The following is a 16,418-nucleotide window of genomic DNA, read 5'->3' on the forward strand; positions in this document are numbered from 1 at the left end:
AAGAAAGCCTAAATTGCCTTAAGCAGACTGCTAATAGAAATGGGGTCTTTAAGAACACCGCCAGCGAGGGTTCACAGACCACTTACAGAAATCTGGTCTGGAAGTCCATCCCAAAACAGAAGAACACACATTCTTTTCAAGTGTACATGGAACATTCTCCATAAGAGATCACATATTAGACCATAAAACAAGTGTCAACAAATTCAAAAAGATTGAAATCTTTCCGTGCGTCTTTTCTGACCACAATGCTATGTAACTAGAAGTCAGGCACAAGAAAGAATCTGGAAGGAGCACAGATACATGGGGGTTAAATAACATGCTATACTAAGCAATGAAAGGGCCAACAAAAAACAAACAACAACAACAACAAAAAAAAAAAAAAACAAAGAGGAAATAAAGTACATGGAGACAAATGAAATGAAAACAGAAGAGTCCAAAATCTTTGCGATGCAACAAAAGAAGTTCTAAGAGGGAAGTTTGTAGCAATACAGGCCTAACTGAAGAAGCAAGAGAAATCTCAAATAAACAACCTAATCTTACACCTAAAGGAGCTAGAAAAAGAAAAAAACTCCAAAACCAGTAGAAGGAGGGAAATAAGATTAGAGCAGAAATAGATCACATAGAAACTAAAAAATAGAACAGATCAATGAAACCAGGAGCTGGCTGTTTGAAAAGATCAATAAAATGGATAAACCCTTACCCAGACTCTTAAAAAAAAAAAAAAAAAAAAGACTCAAATTTAAAAATCAGAAATGAAAGAGGTGTCATAACCAAAACCACAGAAAAATAAAAGATTTTAACAGAATGTTATGAAAAATATATGCCAACAAATTGGACACTCTAAAAGAAATGAATTAATTTCTACAAACATAACCTTCTAAAACTGAATCAGGGGGCTCCTGGGTGGCTTAGTTGGTTTTAAGTGCCCAACTTAGGCTCAGGTCATCGTCTCACGGATCGTGAGTTCGAGTCCCATGTCCGGCTCTGTGTTGACAGCTCAGAGCCTGAAGCCTGCTTCAGACTGTGTGTCTCCCTCTCTCTCTAACCCTTCCACACTCATGCTCGTTCTCTCTCTCTCTCTCTAAGAAATAAACATTTAAATTTTTTTTTTCAACGTTTATTTATTTTTGGGACAGAGAGAGACAGAGCATGAACGGGGGAGGGGCAGAGAGAGAGGGAGACACAGAATCGGAAACAGGCTCCAGGCTCTGAGCCATCAGCCCAGAGCCTGACGCGGGGCTCGAACTCACGGACCGCGAGATCGTGACCTGGCTGAAGTCGGACGCTTAACCAACTGCGCCACCCAGGCGCCCCTAAGAAATAAACATTTAAAAAAAAATTTTAATAAAAATAAAAATAAAACTGAATCAGGAAGAAATAGAAAATTTAAACTGATTACTAGCAATTAGGGGCACCTGGGTGGCTCAGTCAGCTGAGTGTGCAGCTTCGGCTCAGGTCACGGTCTCATGGTTTGTGGGTTTGAGCCCCACGTTGGGCTCTGTACTGACAGCTCAGAGCCTGGAGCCTGCTTCGGATTCTGTGTCTCCCTTTCTCTCTGCCCCTCCCCTGCTCACACTCTGTCTCTCAAAAATAAATAAATAAATAAATAAATAAATAAATAAATAAATAAATAAATAAAAATATTATAAAATTTTTTTTGAAAAAGAAAGAAAACCCTAAAGACTCCACCAAAAAACTACTAGAACTGATATTTCAGTAAGGCCACAGGATACAAAAAAAAAAAATCAATGTACAGAAATCTGTTTCATTTCTATACACTAATAATGAAGAAACAGAAAGGAATTAAGAAAGCAATCCCTTTTACAATTGAACCAAGAATAAATAAAATGCCTAGGCATAAACGTAACCAAGGAGGTAAAAGACCTGTACTCTGACAACTATGAAATACTGATGAAAGAAATTGAAGATGACAGAAATGGAAAGATATTCCATGCTCACATATTGGAAGAACAAATATTGTTCTACCCAAAGCAATCTACAGATTTAATGCAATCCCTATCAAAATACCAACAGCGTTTTTCACCGAACTAGAATAATCCTAAAATTTGCACGGGACCACAAAAGACCCTGAATAGACAAAGCAATCTTGAAAAAGAACAACAAATCTGGAGGTATCACAATTCCAGATTTCAAGTTATACTACAAAGCTGTAGCAATCTAAACAGTATGGCAGTGGCACAAAATTAGACACACAGATCAGCGGAACAGGATTAAAAGCCCAGAAAGAAACCCATGAATATAAGGTCAACTAATCTTTGACAAAAGAGGCAAGAATATGCAATGCGAAAAAGACAGTCTCTTCAACAAATGGTATTGGGAAAACTGGACAGCGACATGCAGAAAAATGAAACTGGACCACTTTCTTTCACCATACACAAAAATAAACTCAAAATGGATTAAAGACCTAAAGGGGAGACTTGAAAGCATAAAAAACCCAGAAGAGAGCACAGGGAGTAATTATCTGCCACCAGCCACAGCAACACTTTTCCCTTCCCTCCCGAGGCAAGGGAAACAAAAGCAAAAATAAACTATTGGGACTGTATCAAAATAAAAGGCTTCTGCACAGCAAAGGAAACAATCAACAAAGCTAAAAGACAACCTACTAAACGGGAGAAAATATTTACAAATGACTTATCTGATATAAGGGTTAGGATCCAAAGTATATAAAGAACTTATATGGGAATGCAAGCTGGTGCAGCCACTCTGGAAAACAGTATGGAGGCTCCCCCCCAAATTAAAAATAGTACGACCCAGCAATTGCACTACTAGGTATTAACCCAAGGGATACAGGTGTGCTGTTTCGAAGGGACACATGCACCCCAATGTTTATAGCAGCACTAGCCACAATAGCCAAAGTATGGAAAGAGCTCAAATGTCCATCGATGGATGAACGGATACAGAAGATGTGGTGTGTATATATATATATATACACACACATACATATACATACAATGGAGTATTACTCGGCAATCAAAAAGAAAGAAATCTTGCCATTTGCAAATATGTGGATGGAACTGGAGGGGATTATGCTAATTGAAGTCAGTCAGAGAAAGACAAATATCATATGACTTCATTCATGAGGACTTTAAGAGACAAAACAGATGCACATAAGGGAAGGGAAGCAATAATAATGTAAAAACAGGGAGGGGGACAAAACATAAGAGACTCTTAAAAATGGAGAACAAACAGAGGGTTACTGGAGGGGTTGTGGGAAGGGGGATGGGCTAAATGGGGAAGGGGCATTAAGGAATCTACTCCTGAAATCACTGTAGCACTATATGCTAATTTGGATGTAAATTAAAAAAATAAAATTTAAAAACATGATAAAGAACTTCTAAAACTCAACACCCAACAAAAACCAAAAAATCCAATTAAAAATGGGCAGAAAACATGAACAGAGACATTTCTCCAAAGACAACATACAGATGGCCAAGAGATACGTGAAAAGATGCTCAACATCACTCATGACTAGGGAAATGCAAATCAGAACACGAGATATCGCCTCACACCTGTCAGAATGGCTAAAATAAGTAACAAGAAACACAGGTGTTGGCGAGGATACGGAGAAAAAGGAACCTTCATGCATTGTTGGTGGGAATGCAAACTGGTGCAGCCACTGTGGAAGACAATATGGAGGTTTCTCAAAAAGTTGAAAATAGAACTACCCTATGATCCAGTAATCACACTACTGGGTATTTACCCAAAGAATATAAAAAAACACGGATTCAAAAGGATATTTGCACCCCTATGTTTATTGCAGCATTATTTACAATGGCCAAACAATGGACGCAGCCCAAGTGTCTGACAAACAAATGGATAAAGATGTGGCACATATGTACAATGACATATCATTCAGCCGTAAGGAAGAATGAAATCTCGCCATTTGCAACAACATGGATGGGGCTCGAGAGTGTAATGCTAAGAAATAGGTCAAAGACAAAAATATGAGATGATGTCACTCAAGTGTGTAATTAAGAAACAAAGTAAATAAAAGAAAAAGAGAGAGGGAGAGAGGCAAACCAGGAAAGAGACTCAACTCCAGGGAACAAACTGGTGGTTAGCAGAGAGGAAGTGGGTGGGGGGATGGGGAAAACATGCAAAGGAGATTAAGGGTACACTTAGGATGAGCACCGAGTCACGTATAGAATTCCTGAATGACTATACCTACGCCTGAAACTAATAGAACACTGTATGCTAACTAGACTGGAGTTAAAAAGAAATCTAGTCTTGGAGAATCCTGAGAGAGCACAGAAGGGGGCACAAGTTGTCGTAAGCTGGAGTAAGGTGGATCCTTGTCACAGGTTAGTGGAGAGACGAGCGGAACTGTGTCCTACAAGTTATGTGGAAAGCAGAACTTGCAGACGATGAACTCGGCTCTTCGTGTGAGGCAATTTCCAAGGAGAGCATTGAAGGTGTGACCTGGTTTCATCTTGTTGCTCACAGTAAAATGTGAGACGAGAAGTTCCACGAGCGGACAACAGCCTCCGCCCGTGCCTGTGAGTTCCAGCCTGCCCAATGCATCTTGGACTTGCGTAGCAGGCCCCCAAACCGCAAATGCCAATTCCTTGTAGCAAATCTCTTTATATATTTACCTGCCTTGGGCTCTCCTTCTCTGGTTCAATTCTGACTGATACAGGACTCTATAAAAAAAAGGAACTAAAAAGAAATTCTAGAGCTTTAGTTTTCATTCCCTCTGCTCATTCATAACTATCTCCCATTGAAGTCTTTAGAGCATCTTTTAGAAGTCTGTTAAAGTTTTTGTCTGCTAACTCCAATGTCTGGTTCCTACCGGAATCAGTGTCTACTGACTGCTTTTTCTCTTAACCGTTGGTCACATTTCCAAATTCTTTGCACTTCTGTCTTTTTTTTTTACTGTATATAAACATTGTGAATGACAGGACGCAAAGACTCGAGAATTTATGATGTTTCTCTAGCAGGCAGTTAACTTGGCTAGAATCACACTCCAGACTTTATCTCTTCCACCACGAGGTGCGCCTGAATTCTCCATTCGGTTCTTTCAGTTTGCAGCTACTTTTTGCCAGGCTTTCTAGAGTCTTCCCCTGTACCGTAGGGGAAGTTCAGGATTTTTGCAGAGTTTGAAATTGATTTGGGGGCTTCCCCCAGTCATGGCTTCCTCCTTTCCAGGGTGTTCACCCTAGGTTTTCATCACTCTTCCAATCTCAAACTATATTCTCACCCCTCTTGTCCAGCAAATACCAAGGCTTTCTGTGATCCCACCTCCAGGAACTGTGGACCTCGGGAGACTGATCAGAAATATACAGACCTCATTTCGTACAGCTCTGTCTCTGAGGCATCAACTTCCCTCCATTTTTTGCCTGCTTTTCACCACTCACCAGGGCTTTCAAATAGTGGTAGACTTCCCCATTGTTTGGGGGCGGCATACTTTTGTACTGAAGATCTAAGTGTTTGCAGTAGGGCTAATATGACCAAGCTCTTCCACCATTACTAGAAGCAGGAAGCTCAACCGAATACTTTAAACATTCCCTTTATCTTCTTTGTTGATATTTACGTTATAGCTCCCTTTTTTTTTTTTTTTTTTGGTGGTTACTCAAGAGATTACAATATTCATCCTACTGTGATCACAGACTACCATCAAATAATATAACGCCAGTTCACGAACAAGATGAGAGCCTTACAAATGGTGTGCTTCTTTTTCTCCACCATGCCCTCTCAATGAATAAGTCATTAAACGCAGTACTTCAAGATTCTTTTACAAAAATAAAGGAACAAATAAGACTCTTAATGTCACCCCGGCTTTCACATTTAACCACTGCATAGCCTATGATCTGTATTTTTTGTTCCCTATCGGCATCTTATAGTATTACTGGCAATCATAATCTATTACATACATATACCAAAGCACCCATTAAGGTAAAAAACCAAAAATGTTGCAGGACTTGGAATCCCCCCAGATTTTCTTAATTTGGAAAACACTAAATCTCTGTAAAATTGGCGCAGCCCAAAAAAATCCCCCAAGGAAATACACCTGGACGTATGTTAGCCAGCAAACAAAAAAATCACTTAGGTTTAGGTGGAGACACTTACCCCTCTTCATTTTCTTTTAGTAAGCGACTGGCAATTCGGATAAGCATGCAGTAAGCAAACTGTGATTTGAGGCCGGATTTAGTAAACTTATTCACCATCTTAGAAACAGCAAGGCGATCATTCCTTTTAAGGTGATACAGGACTCCCAGCGCATGGTACTAAAGAACAAGAAAAAGGATGTAACATCCAGAAAGCGGAGGAGGAACAGGACAAACTTCCAGGCAAACAAAATCACATGGAACTAGATTTTTAGTAAAAAGATACCCAAGTCAAAGGTGTACAAATAGAAACAACTTTGTTCGTACGGACTCAAACGCAGGCAAGACTGAAAGGAGAAGAGTTTCACCCCCAGAAACTGTAGATTCAGATTGGACAGGTGGTATTAAAGAGGCAACATACAACCCGAAGACGGTTCTAGCAGGTTCATCACTCCCCTTAGCACATACATCCTTAGCACAAAGGCGCTCGGGTCCGAGGCTTTACCAGTGGCACAGGTCTCTGTTAGTGGCTTTAAGTCATCTGTGGCCATGTTAGTAGTTAAAGGATTAATCTCCTAAAGCAGGCTCACGGAGCATAATTATTGTGGCACTTCGTGTAAAAACACAACGATCAGAGTTAAGAGAGCGAGACGGTTTCTGGAGGGAAAAATTACTCCTCTATTTCCTCGTAACTAAATACGCCTACGGAAGTTGTAAACATTAAAAGGGGGCGAATAAGTATCCTCTCCAATACAAATGGGGTACTTCCCATAACATTGCCAGTGACCATTTCGCTCTTGCTCTCTTTTAATTAGGAACTAACGAATATCCAAAGGAGATCTTCCCAACAAAATGGTTACGTTTCACAAAATAAAATTACTCTTGACTGCTGGCGTAACGTCTACTATAACCAAGTTCTGAAAAGCTTAGACTTGAACGTCCTTCTTCACAAATTATTTTTCACGTAAGGGGCTGAAACGCAGAGTGAAGGACCTCTGGAATGAGCATCTCAAACTGCTACTGAACTTAAGAATCTTTCCCGAACGTTCCTGCAGCTTCTATTAAACGCTAGCAGGGTCTATGACAGTAATTCTAATTAATGGGATACCTACTAATAGGCTGCTTAGTATTACACTTCCGCTAACACTCATCTAGGGAGTCAATAAATTGTCCCTAAAATGAAGGGTTAAAGAGAGCTGATCTCAAGACCTAACGGGACTCGATCACAGTACCTGGACCATAATGTTATCACTGGAAGCAGCTTCTTGGGCTTCATTGACCCAGCGTTTAACCACGTCATAGCTTATCTTCATCATGTGCTAGACACAGAACAAAGTGAGAATAGACAGTGCATGGTCACTAGAGGTTTACAGACATGAACTGGTTTTCTTAGAAAAATCACTAACAGACATTTCCAAATCAAAGAGACAACTCTGTAGCTTTTAGAAGTCTACTTCAAGTCTCTACTCCAGACGCAACTAATAGACCAGAAACTCTCTCCGAGATGAGGAGGGGTTTGTGGGCTGAGAGGGGAGGGACAGGAAAGGAAGGGCTAGTTAATAGGATGGTGCTTGAATAATGTGTACATTCTAGGTTTTACTTCCAGGAAAGTCACCTGGAAGGAAAAACAAAAACAGAAACAAAAACACACAGTACTGATAGATCCCTTGCTATAAAACTTGACCACCTACACTCCAGACCCAGAAACTTGTGATTCATATGATCTAATCCATTCACACACTAATAACCAATTTTAACCAAATGCAAGGTGACCTCAGGCTGTCATACATTTTGTTTTGATAAAAAGAGAAAGAAAAAGTATTCCTGAAACAAAGACCACTTTCCAGTAAGAAATTTCCAAGTGGGACAGGGGGCTTTGGATGGAAGGATACCACACACACAGGGCACTAAGGAAAGCAGACGATACAAGAGGCAAGAGGTCAAGTTCAGGTCACAAAGGAAGATTCAAAACAAAACAAAACAAAAACGACCTTCAGTGTCTTCCCGGTCTGCCACCGCACGCCCCATCCTTTCTGATTACCAAAACCTTTCAAACATGGAAATGTCACCTTTTTAACTGCCTATATTGTAATGCTGCTCTGATAAAACACTCTTGGATAAAGTAACAGAGACGCAAATGTGTTCTTTGAATGTCTCACGTGTGGGAGAATCACAGTGGTATTTTGTTTAGCACCCGCTCGAGCCAGGCAGCTGGCCACTTGTTCACTTACTAAGGAAGACACCAGTGCCGAACTGGAGACGCTGGAGACTTTGTCCACAATGGCCTGCTTCATGTATCTTTCAATGGCCTGCAACATTGTTCCCTGAGAACATTCATAAAGAAACAGTTGTTGAAGCACATATCTTCACCCCAAACTACGCTCCAGAATAGTTTACAAAAACCAGTCATATATTTGTTTCCGTGCCAATATTCAGACTGTGTTAAAGGGACTGCCATCTACTAGAGTAACTCTATCGCAGAGGGCAGGAGCTAGACAACCAAGTTGAATCTTCAAAGAGAAAGACCGGAAGGAAGCAAATTAACTGTTCAACAATGAAATCAACGGTCTCAGCGTGGAGAGTCCCAGTCTGAGGAAAAGTGTAAGCCCAGGCTCCACTTCTCAGGGATGTTACAAAGGAAATTCCTAGAAGGGGATGGAGCTGCTTTTGAAATCCTGAAGGATGGGGCGCCTGGGTGGCTCAGTCGGCTGAGCGGCCGACTTCAGCTCAGGTCATGATCTCACGGTCCGTGAGTTCGAGCCCCACGTCGGGCTCTGTGCTGACCGCTCAGAGCCTGGAGCCTGTTTCGGATTCTGTGTCTCCCTCTTTCTCTGACCCTCCCCCATTCATGCTCTGTCTCTGTCTCAAAAATAAAAATAAATAAATAAATAAATAAAAAAATCCTGAAGGTATCTCTGCACGAAGGGGATGTATTTTATACGGATCCCATGAAGCCCTACACGTCAAATGTGATCCCTGATAATTTTAGATACCCAAGAAATTACATGTTTAATATGCTACTACAGAGTGTCCTCAATACGAAGTCCTCTGCAAATAAAGTCCTTTTTAAGTGGAAGAAAGCTTAGCACTGTGAAGGTAGCAGCAGATGAAGATACGTAAACAGACGGAGATCAATATTCAAAGACAGCCTATGGCTAGCGTGGGCAGTGTCCAGTCTCAGGCTGACCGATTTAATACTAAAACAAAGGCAGCCACAGCAAAACACATCACACCATTTCCATTACTCCTTCTAGGATCCAGATTTACCATTTGCTCCTACGCAACCTTTAAAACTTGAAAAGACTGTAAACATACACATAAAATATACCCAACCATGAATAGAGCTGAAATATTATTCAATATGTTGGCAATGGCCAGCCTGCCCTTCATTTTATAACCTTTCCTACTCACGAGTTCCCAGAAAGGGACAGCCTAATTTCATCCCTCCGGATGTGAGGGACTGAGTCAAGGTGAAACACCGGACTCAGACCTATTGTGGTTATAAGCCACTGGCTGGCTGATGGTTAACTAGGTTCTCTCTACTGAATATATGAATGAGGAGGCCTGAGCCTCGTAAGTGACGGATCACAATAGTAAATATCGGAGAAATCTTGCTGTTGAGTTCCTTAAAGCTGCCCTATTTCTTGCTCTGTCATCTATTGTAAGCTTTACCTCAAATTCTGAGAGATCCAGATCCTATAATAAAGTTGTTTAAAAAAAAAAAAAAAAGCCTGGAGGCACAAAAGCCTTTCTGGTGGTCCTGTTTCTCTAATACTGAAGATTCACACAGTCAAGACTAGGGAATCCTATTAAATTTACGGCCACCTGTAGCTAAACACAGTGTCCCCTTTGATGCCTCGGTAAACAAAGAGAACTTACATCAGTGATTCTGCAGAGAGCCCTGATGGCTGGGCCTCGGTACACATCTTCTTTTCCGGTCATGTCCTTAGTCAGACTAAGAAAAATCAAATGAGTTACCATGAAATCAATTGATATCTCTTCTGTGGAGTCCACCCCTAGCTAATTCCCATTGTCCCCATAATTATCTTAATGCAGCTATGAATTCAGCAAATATTTATTGAGTGTCTTCTTTGGATAAATATTAAAACGACTGGATAGAACGCTGTTCTAAATCTTAAGAATATAGCAGTGCGCAAAACAAAGTCTTTGCCTTCATGGAGCTAATATACTAATGCGAAGAGATAATATATTACATAAATGAAGTATGATTTTAGATATTGGTAACTGGCATAAAAAATGAAGACAATGGAATAGCGAGCCACCGGCTGAAATCCCCCAAATCCTAAAAACCCATCAGACTAGACAACTCCTTAAAAGAACCTGACTAAAATGATTAACTCATGAAGTCGTGCTCTCTCTCACAGGCACAGTTTTCCCAAAAGGACAGCTGTCTATGGCTTCAGACCTCTCTATGGAGTCTCCAAGATAAGCAGAGGAGTGTGGACAGAGCTACTAAATTCCACATCCGTACTTCAAAGAGGTTTTCAGCCTTTATACATCATTCACCCTATCTTCCTGTCCCTGTCCTCTGTGTTTAGTCTGTCCCCAAAATGACCATCCATCCCCTCCCCGCTCACCTCCCCCTTACGTAATCCAAAATGGCCTCCAACTCCAACTCACTCCACCAGGATGCCATGACGAGAAATTAGTGGAGAACTGGTAGTCCTTCCATTTCTTTATTTTTTATTTGTAAGAGTATTTTCATAAACTTTCAAAACATTCAGAGAAATATAAAATACAAAGTCTAAGCTGGGCCTCACCGACCCTAGACAGTCTCTGTGAACAGTTGCTTATGGTTTCTTAAGGAACTTCTAAAAAATATGTATACGACCATAGAGACATTAAAATGCACGCAAATGAATCTCCACTCTTCTGACACCTCCCTTTTTCCCTTAATATATTTTAAGAATCTCTCCATGTTGGCAGACTTTAAAAAATGTTAGGTGTCTGTATATTTTTAAAAACCCAAAATATATCTAAAATATCATTTTAATGGTAACACAGATTTCCACTGTTGGGATATAAATAATTTCTCCATTGGTCTTTTTCACAGATATTTGCATTTTTCCAATTAGATAAAAAGCGAGGCTGGGCAGGTTTAGTATCTTCTGAGGTCTCGCTCCTCGGCTTCTACGTGACATGAAAGCAGCCATGCGCAATACATTTACAACAATGGGCATGGCTGTGTTCCAATAAAACTTTATTTACAAAATGAGGCAACAGTTTTTGCCACGGGCCAGAGTCTGCCAGCGGCGGCTCTGTGTCTTAGTTTGGGCTGCCCCGACAAAGGCTTACAGACAGGTAGTTTGTTTGGGAATGTGTTCGAGGGAAGGGAAGGCAGAGAGGCGAACAAAGAAGGAGGGTACTTAATACAAAGGAATTTTCTCTAGCGGGTCACTGCCACAGGCAACTGGTTATTTGATGAGCCATCTTCTGAGGAGGCTTATGAAATACATGTTGGAACCACATTTCCAAGGGATGAAAAGGAAAGAATTCATCCACTAGCTCTCAGCCACTGGCTGACAGTTAACCCCAGAGCGTTCTTTCCCCATTTGGTTAACATGCACATGTTACCTCCCACATGTGAGTTCCAAGTCAGGGCCCAAACCGGAGCACCAGGGAAACTGGGGGGCAAGCAACAGAACACACAGCGCGTGCTTCGGCAAGGCACTGTTCACGCAAGCGAGCTGGCCCCTGTACAGAACAGCTGACCACAAGCACAGCTAGGATCAGAGAGAAGGCCTGAGGCAACAGCATGCGGAACAGTCTATCCTTCACGTCCGTCAAATTTGAACATGTCCTCCATTAAATCTAACCTGTCACTGAGCCTTCAAGATGGTAACCATCCACTATTTCTACGAGAGATTGGAAAATGAATGGCACATGGTACAATCCTTACCGCTACCACTTATTCCGCAGCCGTGACTGATATCCACCACATCCTTCCCACAATCACCCAATTCTATATTCCCCTCACGCTTAGCCAGCACTTGATCTCATCTTGGTCAGGTGTCTGATAGGTGACTCAAACCTTTATCTCCAAGGATCTGAGCTCTTTGTTGGAGATTTACCATGGCTGGACCATTGGCTGTTCCCCATCCTCCACTGACCATTGCCTCAGGCATGAACACATCAAAATACACGTGAGTTCTAGATACCGTCCTCTCTTCCACGTTTGTAGAGCAACAAGCCTAGCTCCTGATAGGAATCAAGGTCAACTACCTCTAGGAGGACACAGCTCCTTTCTTTACCTGCTAGTCCATCAGCATCAAGAATCCAAAGTGACCCAACAGTAGTCATCATGTTAAATGTGCCAACTGGCTCACTTCTCTGCCCCAGGACTTCTCAGACACTGGAGTGGGTGGTGCCTGTGGTTGCCAACTTGTCATTCAGACGTGTGGATCCAGAAGTGTGGGGTATCTCTGTGCTGAAGGCAATCCTCAAACAGCAGGAACCAGGAGTCAATGGGTTAAATGCCTCCCCCTGTTCATCACTGAGAACACTGTCTCTTGAGAACCAGCGCCTTTGACTCACATTCAGGGTGGGGATGGGAAGCATAACTTCTACAGGCAGGTCACTGGGAGCAAGGGTGACAGGTGCCAGTCCTGCTTTCACCTCTCGATTCCTGGACCCACCTGTTGTATTTATTGGTGACAGTATCATACGCTGACCATCAATTTAATGCACATACTTCATCCCAGAGGAGAATCCTCCAACTTCACAGGGTCCCATCGCCAAACTACTGCCTCAACTGAGCCATCACTGCATTTAGGCTATCTGCTCCTGACAGAATATGGTGAAACTACCGGATCTCTTGGTCACGAGCCCACCGTCACACGGCTTTTGCCATAAAATGAGCGGCAAGGTCACGTAGGATACCATGAACCTAAGAAACTGTACCACTCAGATCTACTGAAAACCCATGGATCATCTTCTATGATGAGAAACTTATGCAATCGGATTCATCAACCTTTTCTTTCACTGCCTCTGGAACTGTAGTCCTAACAAAGCCTTTCCCTACAACAAGGTTAAAGAGGAACACACCCCTGTTCCAGCACTTGTATGCTTCCATTTTGAAAGTTTACAGTCTTTCTCCTTTTAGAGTTTATTCACGGATAGGATGTGACATATGGATCTGATTTTTTCTTTTCCCAAGGGACTACTCCGCTGTCTCAGCATCACATATTAGAAAGTACCCCAGTGTTTATCCCAGTGACCCGAGATGCCACCCGTTGTCATATACTACATTTCTATGTGTATTGGGGTCTAATTCTATACATTTGTACCGAAACAACCTCTGACGATGTAGATCAGCATGGCCATGGTGACACGTTACAAAGTCATCACGCAATTTTATTCCCCTGGTCTGTCCATCCATGTGCCAGGCCCACACTGCTTTAAGGGTCCGGGCCTTAATGCTTCACTGACTGGGAGAGCTCCCAGTTCTTCCACAGTTCTTTCCTGGCTATTCCTAAATATTGGCTTTTTGACTGAAACTTTAGTATCAGTTTTTCTACGTTCATAATATATGGCCTGTGGGCTGCTTCACTGAGATTGCATTGAACTTACAAACTAATTTAGAGAGGACTGAAATCTTCATAATGTTGAATTGACCCATTCCAAAACATTGATAATTGGTCGAGTGTACCTGGAGCCTTTCGGGGCTTTAAATTATTCTTTCCTCTTGGAAGTCTTCTGCGTAAGTTTCTCTAAGGTGGCTATGCCATCCTACACCCCCTACAACGCACCTGGCCTTGGAGCAGGCTCTTTGACTTTGGTGCTGTCGGGCTTTGTGGTTTGAACCTAGATTCTAATGGGTATGCAATGGTATCTCACTGGGGCTTCAATCTGCATTTCCCTGATAATAACATCAAGAACATTCCACGTATTTATTGGCCACTCATAGTGAGGTGTCTGCCCTCAGGTGTTCTTAATCACCATGGTTTCCCAGCAAGGTCACATCGTTGTCTACATGGGCTGAATGGCCGTCTCTAGTTTTCTATTCCTGCTGTAACAGACGGCCACAGTTGGTGGCCTAAAACAAAATTTTATCAACTTACGGTTCCGTGGGTTAGAAGTCCAATGTGGGTCTCATTGGGCTAAAATGACCGTGTCAGTGGGGCTTACATCTACCTCACAGACAAGACTGATGCACCCCATCCCAAGTTCCCCCCAAATCTCATTGCTTTACAGCACCAACCTAGACTCCAGAAGCTCATCTACATCCCACGGATTCAAAACCCCTGACCTGATCATCAAAATCCTCTCAATTAGGTATGGGGGAGACTGGGTAGCCTCTCTCCTGAGGCAAAATTCCTCTCCACCTGTGGGCCTGTGAAATTAGAAAACAAGTTCTCTGCTCCCGAAATACGATGGCGGGCCCACCCCAGGATAATAGTCAGACACTCCTGTTCACAAAGAGAAAATGGCATGGGGAAAATAAATAAAAGAAAGTCACTGGTCCCAGGCAATTCTGAAACCCAGCCAAGCCAGCTGGAAAAGGTTTCGGGTGCGGGGCAGAATGCTCAGTCATTCTCCACTCCATGCTCTGGTCCTGCTCCCCTGCCCTCAGGGCCATCCTTTCGTTTTCATAAAGGGCAGCATGTGTTTAAAGCTGAGCAGTCTTCGTTCGGCCTTCTCAGCCTATATCCTGCCGTAGAATTTGGGACTCGGGCAACTTTCTCTCACGTTGTCCTCCCTCTGTCCCTTTCAGTCCACGCTGGCGGTGATGCTGGCTAAGATTCTCAAGAGCCCTGTGGGACTACCATATACGTACAGAGACTCACTCCATTAGACCAGAGCCTCACCACAGATCTTGCCTAAACAACCCCATCTCTATTTCCGGCTTCTGCTTAGATGCAGAGGGAATCTATGAGTCACACCCTTGATCTCTTCAGAGTGTTTTGTGTGAGTGAAGACTCTGACCTTTTCATCCTCCTGGGGTGTTAGCAAAAGGCTGTAGAGTAACTCCTTTGACTTTTCCTTTAGAGCACACTTTCCTACTGAATCTCTTGATGTTAGCGTCCTTTGCAATTGGGGCGGGCTGAGAATTTCCAAAAAACTCTTGATTTTTTTTTTTTTTTTTTTTTTTTTGGTATAACGGACCTATAACCTCTCAGTTTCAAGTGCACAACATAACGGTTTGGTATTTGTAAGGAACGCCTGGTTCTTTCACGGGTGTCTCCTCGATTTATTTCTCTACTCCCGCACGTGTTACCGTGAGTGGCAAAAAGAAACCAGGCCGCACCTCAGCACTCTGGAAATCTCAGTTAAACAGCCAAGCTCACGAGTCCTGATTTCTGTATAACTTCAGGGCACAATCCTAAGCTCTCTGCCACCACAGGACAAGGGTTCCCTTCCCTCCAGGACCTAAACGCCCTCCTCATCTCCTTCTGAGCCCTCCGCAGCGGCGCCATTAACGTCCACATTCCCGCCAACGATCTCAGCATTCTCTACCGTGATCAGTGTTTTCTCTACTCCTCACTTCTTTCTGGGTCTACCATTCATTAACATCCAGGTTTCTACTAACGTTCTGTTCGAGGCGGTGTCAGCTTTTTCTGTCATGCGCCCCCAAATTCCCCCGCATCTACTCACTGCCCAACTCCAAAGCCATTTCCAGAGTCTTAGGTACTTGTTACAGTAGGACCCCACTCCAAGGTACCAAAACCTCTAGTGGTTTTTTCCCCCTACTTTGAGAGATAATCGGCATACGACATTGTAAAATTTTTAAGCGCACAGTGTGCTGATCCGATACCCGTACGTTGCCACAAAACCTATTCCTTTTCTACTGCCGCTGTGACAAATGACCACAAACTTAGAGACATAAGACAGCATTCATTTCTTTCTCTTACGGTTCTGTAAGTGAGAAACCCAACACCGGTCTCACTGGTGTCGGCAGGGTTACACCCCTTTCTGAACTGTAGGGTGAATCCCACGTCCCTGCCCTTTCCAACTGCTAGAGGCCACTCACGTTGCTTGGCTCCCGGCCCCCTTCTTCCATCTCCAAATCCAGCAACATTGCATCTGCGACCTGCTCCCCTCATCCCATCTCTTTCCTGACGCTTCTGCTTCCCTCCTCCACTTTTAAGGACCCTTATCCTTATAGGGCCCACCTGGATGATCCACACCATTCTCCCTACCTGCGGACGGGCAACTTCATTTCCCCTTTGCTGCGTAATGTGACATATTCGCAGGTCCTGGGAATGAGGCCAGGGATATCTTTGGAGGGCCATTATTCTGCCTACCACATCTACTAATCACTTGAAATGAGCCAGAAGCAAACCATAATTCATGGCAACCTAACGGGAGTCAGAGGAAAGTACTAACAGCTAA

The 16,418-nt window shown here is 42.8% G+C and overlaps 1 protein-coding gene across 1 annotated transcript in view; it reads right to left on the bottom strand.

Moving 5' to 3' along the window:
* The window catches only part of COPG2 (COPI coat complex subunit gamma 2), a 114,562-nt gene that overhangs the window by 76,969 nt on the left and 21,175 nt on the right, over positions 1–16,418 (bottom strand). Inside the window, exons 6-9 of the mRNA XM_043590465.1 lie at positions 9,945–10,020; positions 8,297–8,389; positions 7,298–7,384; positions 6,088–6,245 (exon numbers count right to left, since the gene is read on the bottom strand). Of these exons, the coding sequence (XP_043446400.1) occupies positions 6,088–6,245; positions 7,298–7,384; positions 8,297–8,389; positions 9,945–10,020 (414 nt within the window). The remainder of the gene's footprint in view (positions 1–6,087; positions 6,246–7,297; positions 7,385–8,296; positions 8,390–9,944; positions 10,021–16,418) is intronic.

The sequence above is a fragment of the Prionailurus bengalensis genome, chromosome A2 (assembly GCF_016509475.1).
Source record: "Prionailurus bengalensis isolate Pbe53 chromosome A2, Fcat_Pben_1.1_paternal_pri, whole genome shotgun sequence".
Lineage (NCBI taxonomy): Eukaryota > Metazoa > Chordata > Mammalia > Carnivora > Felidae > Prionailurus > Prionailurus bengalensis.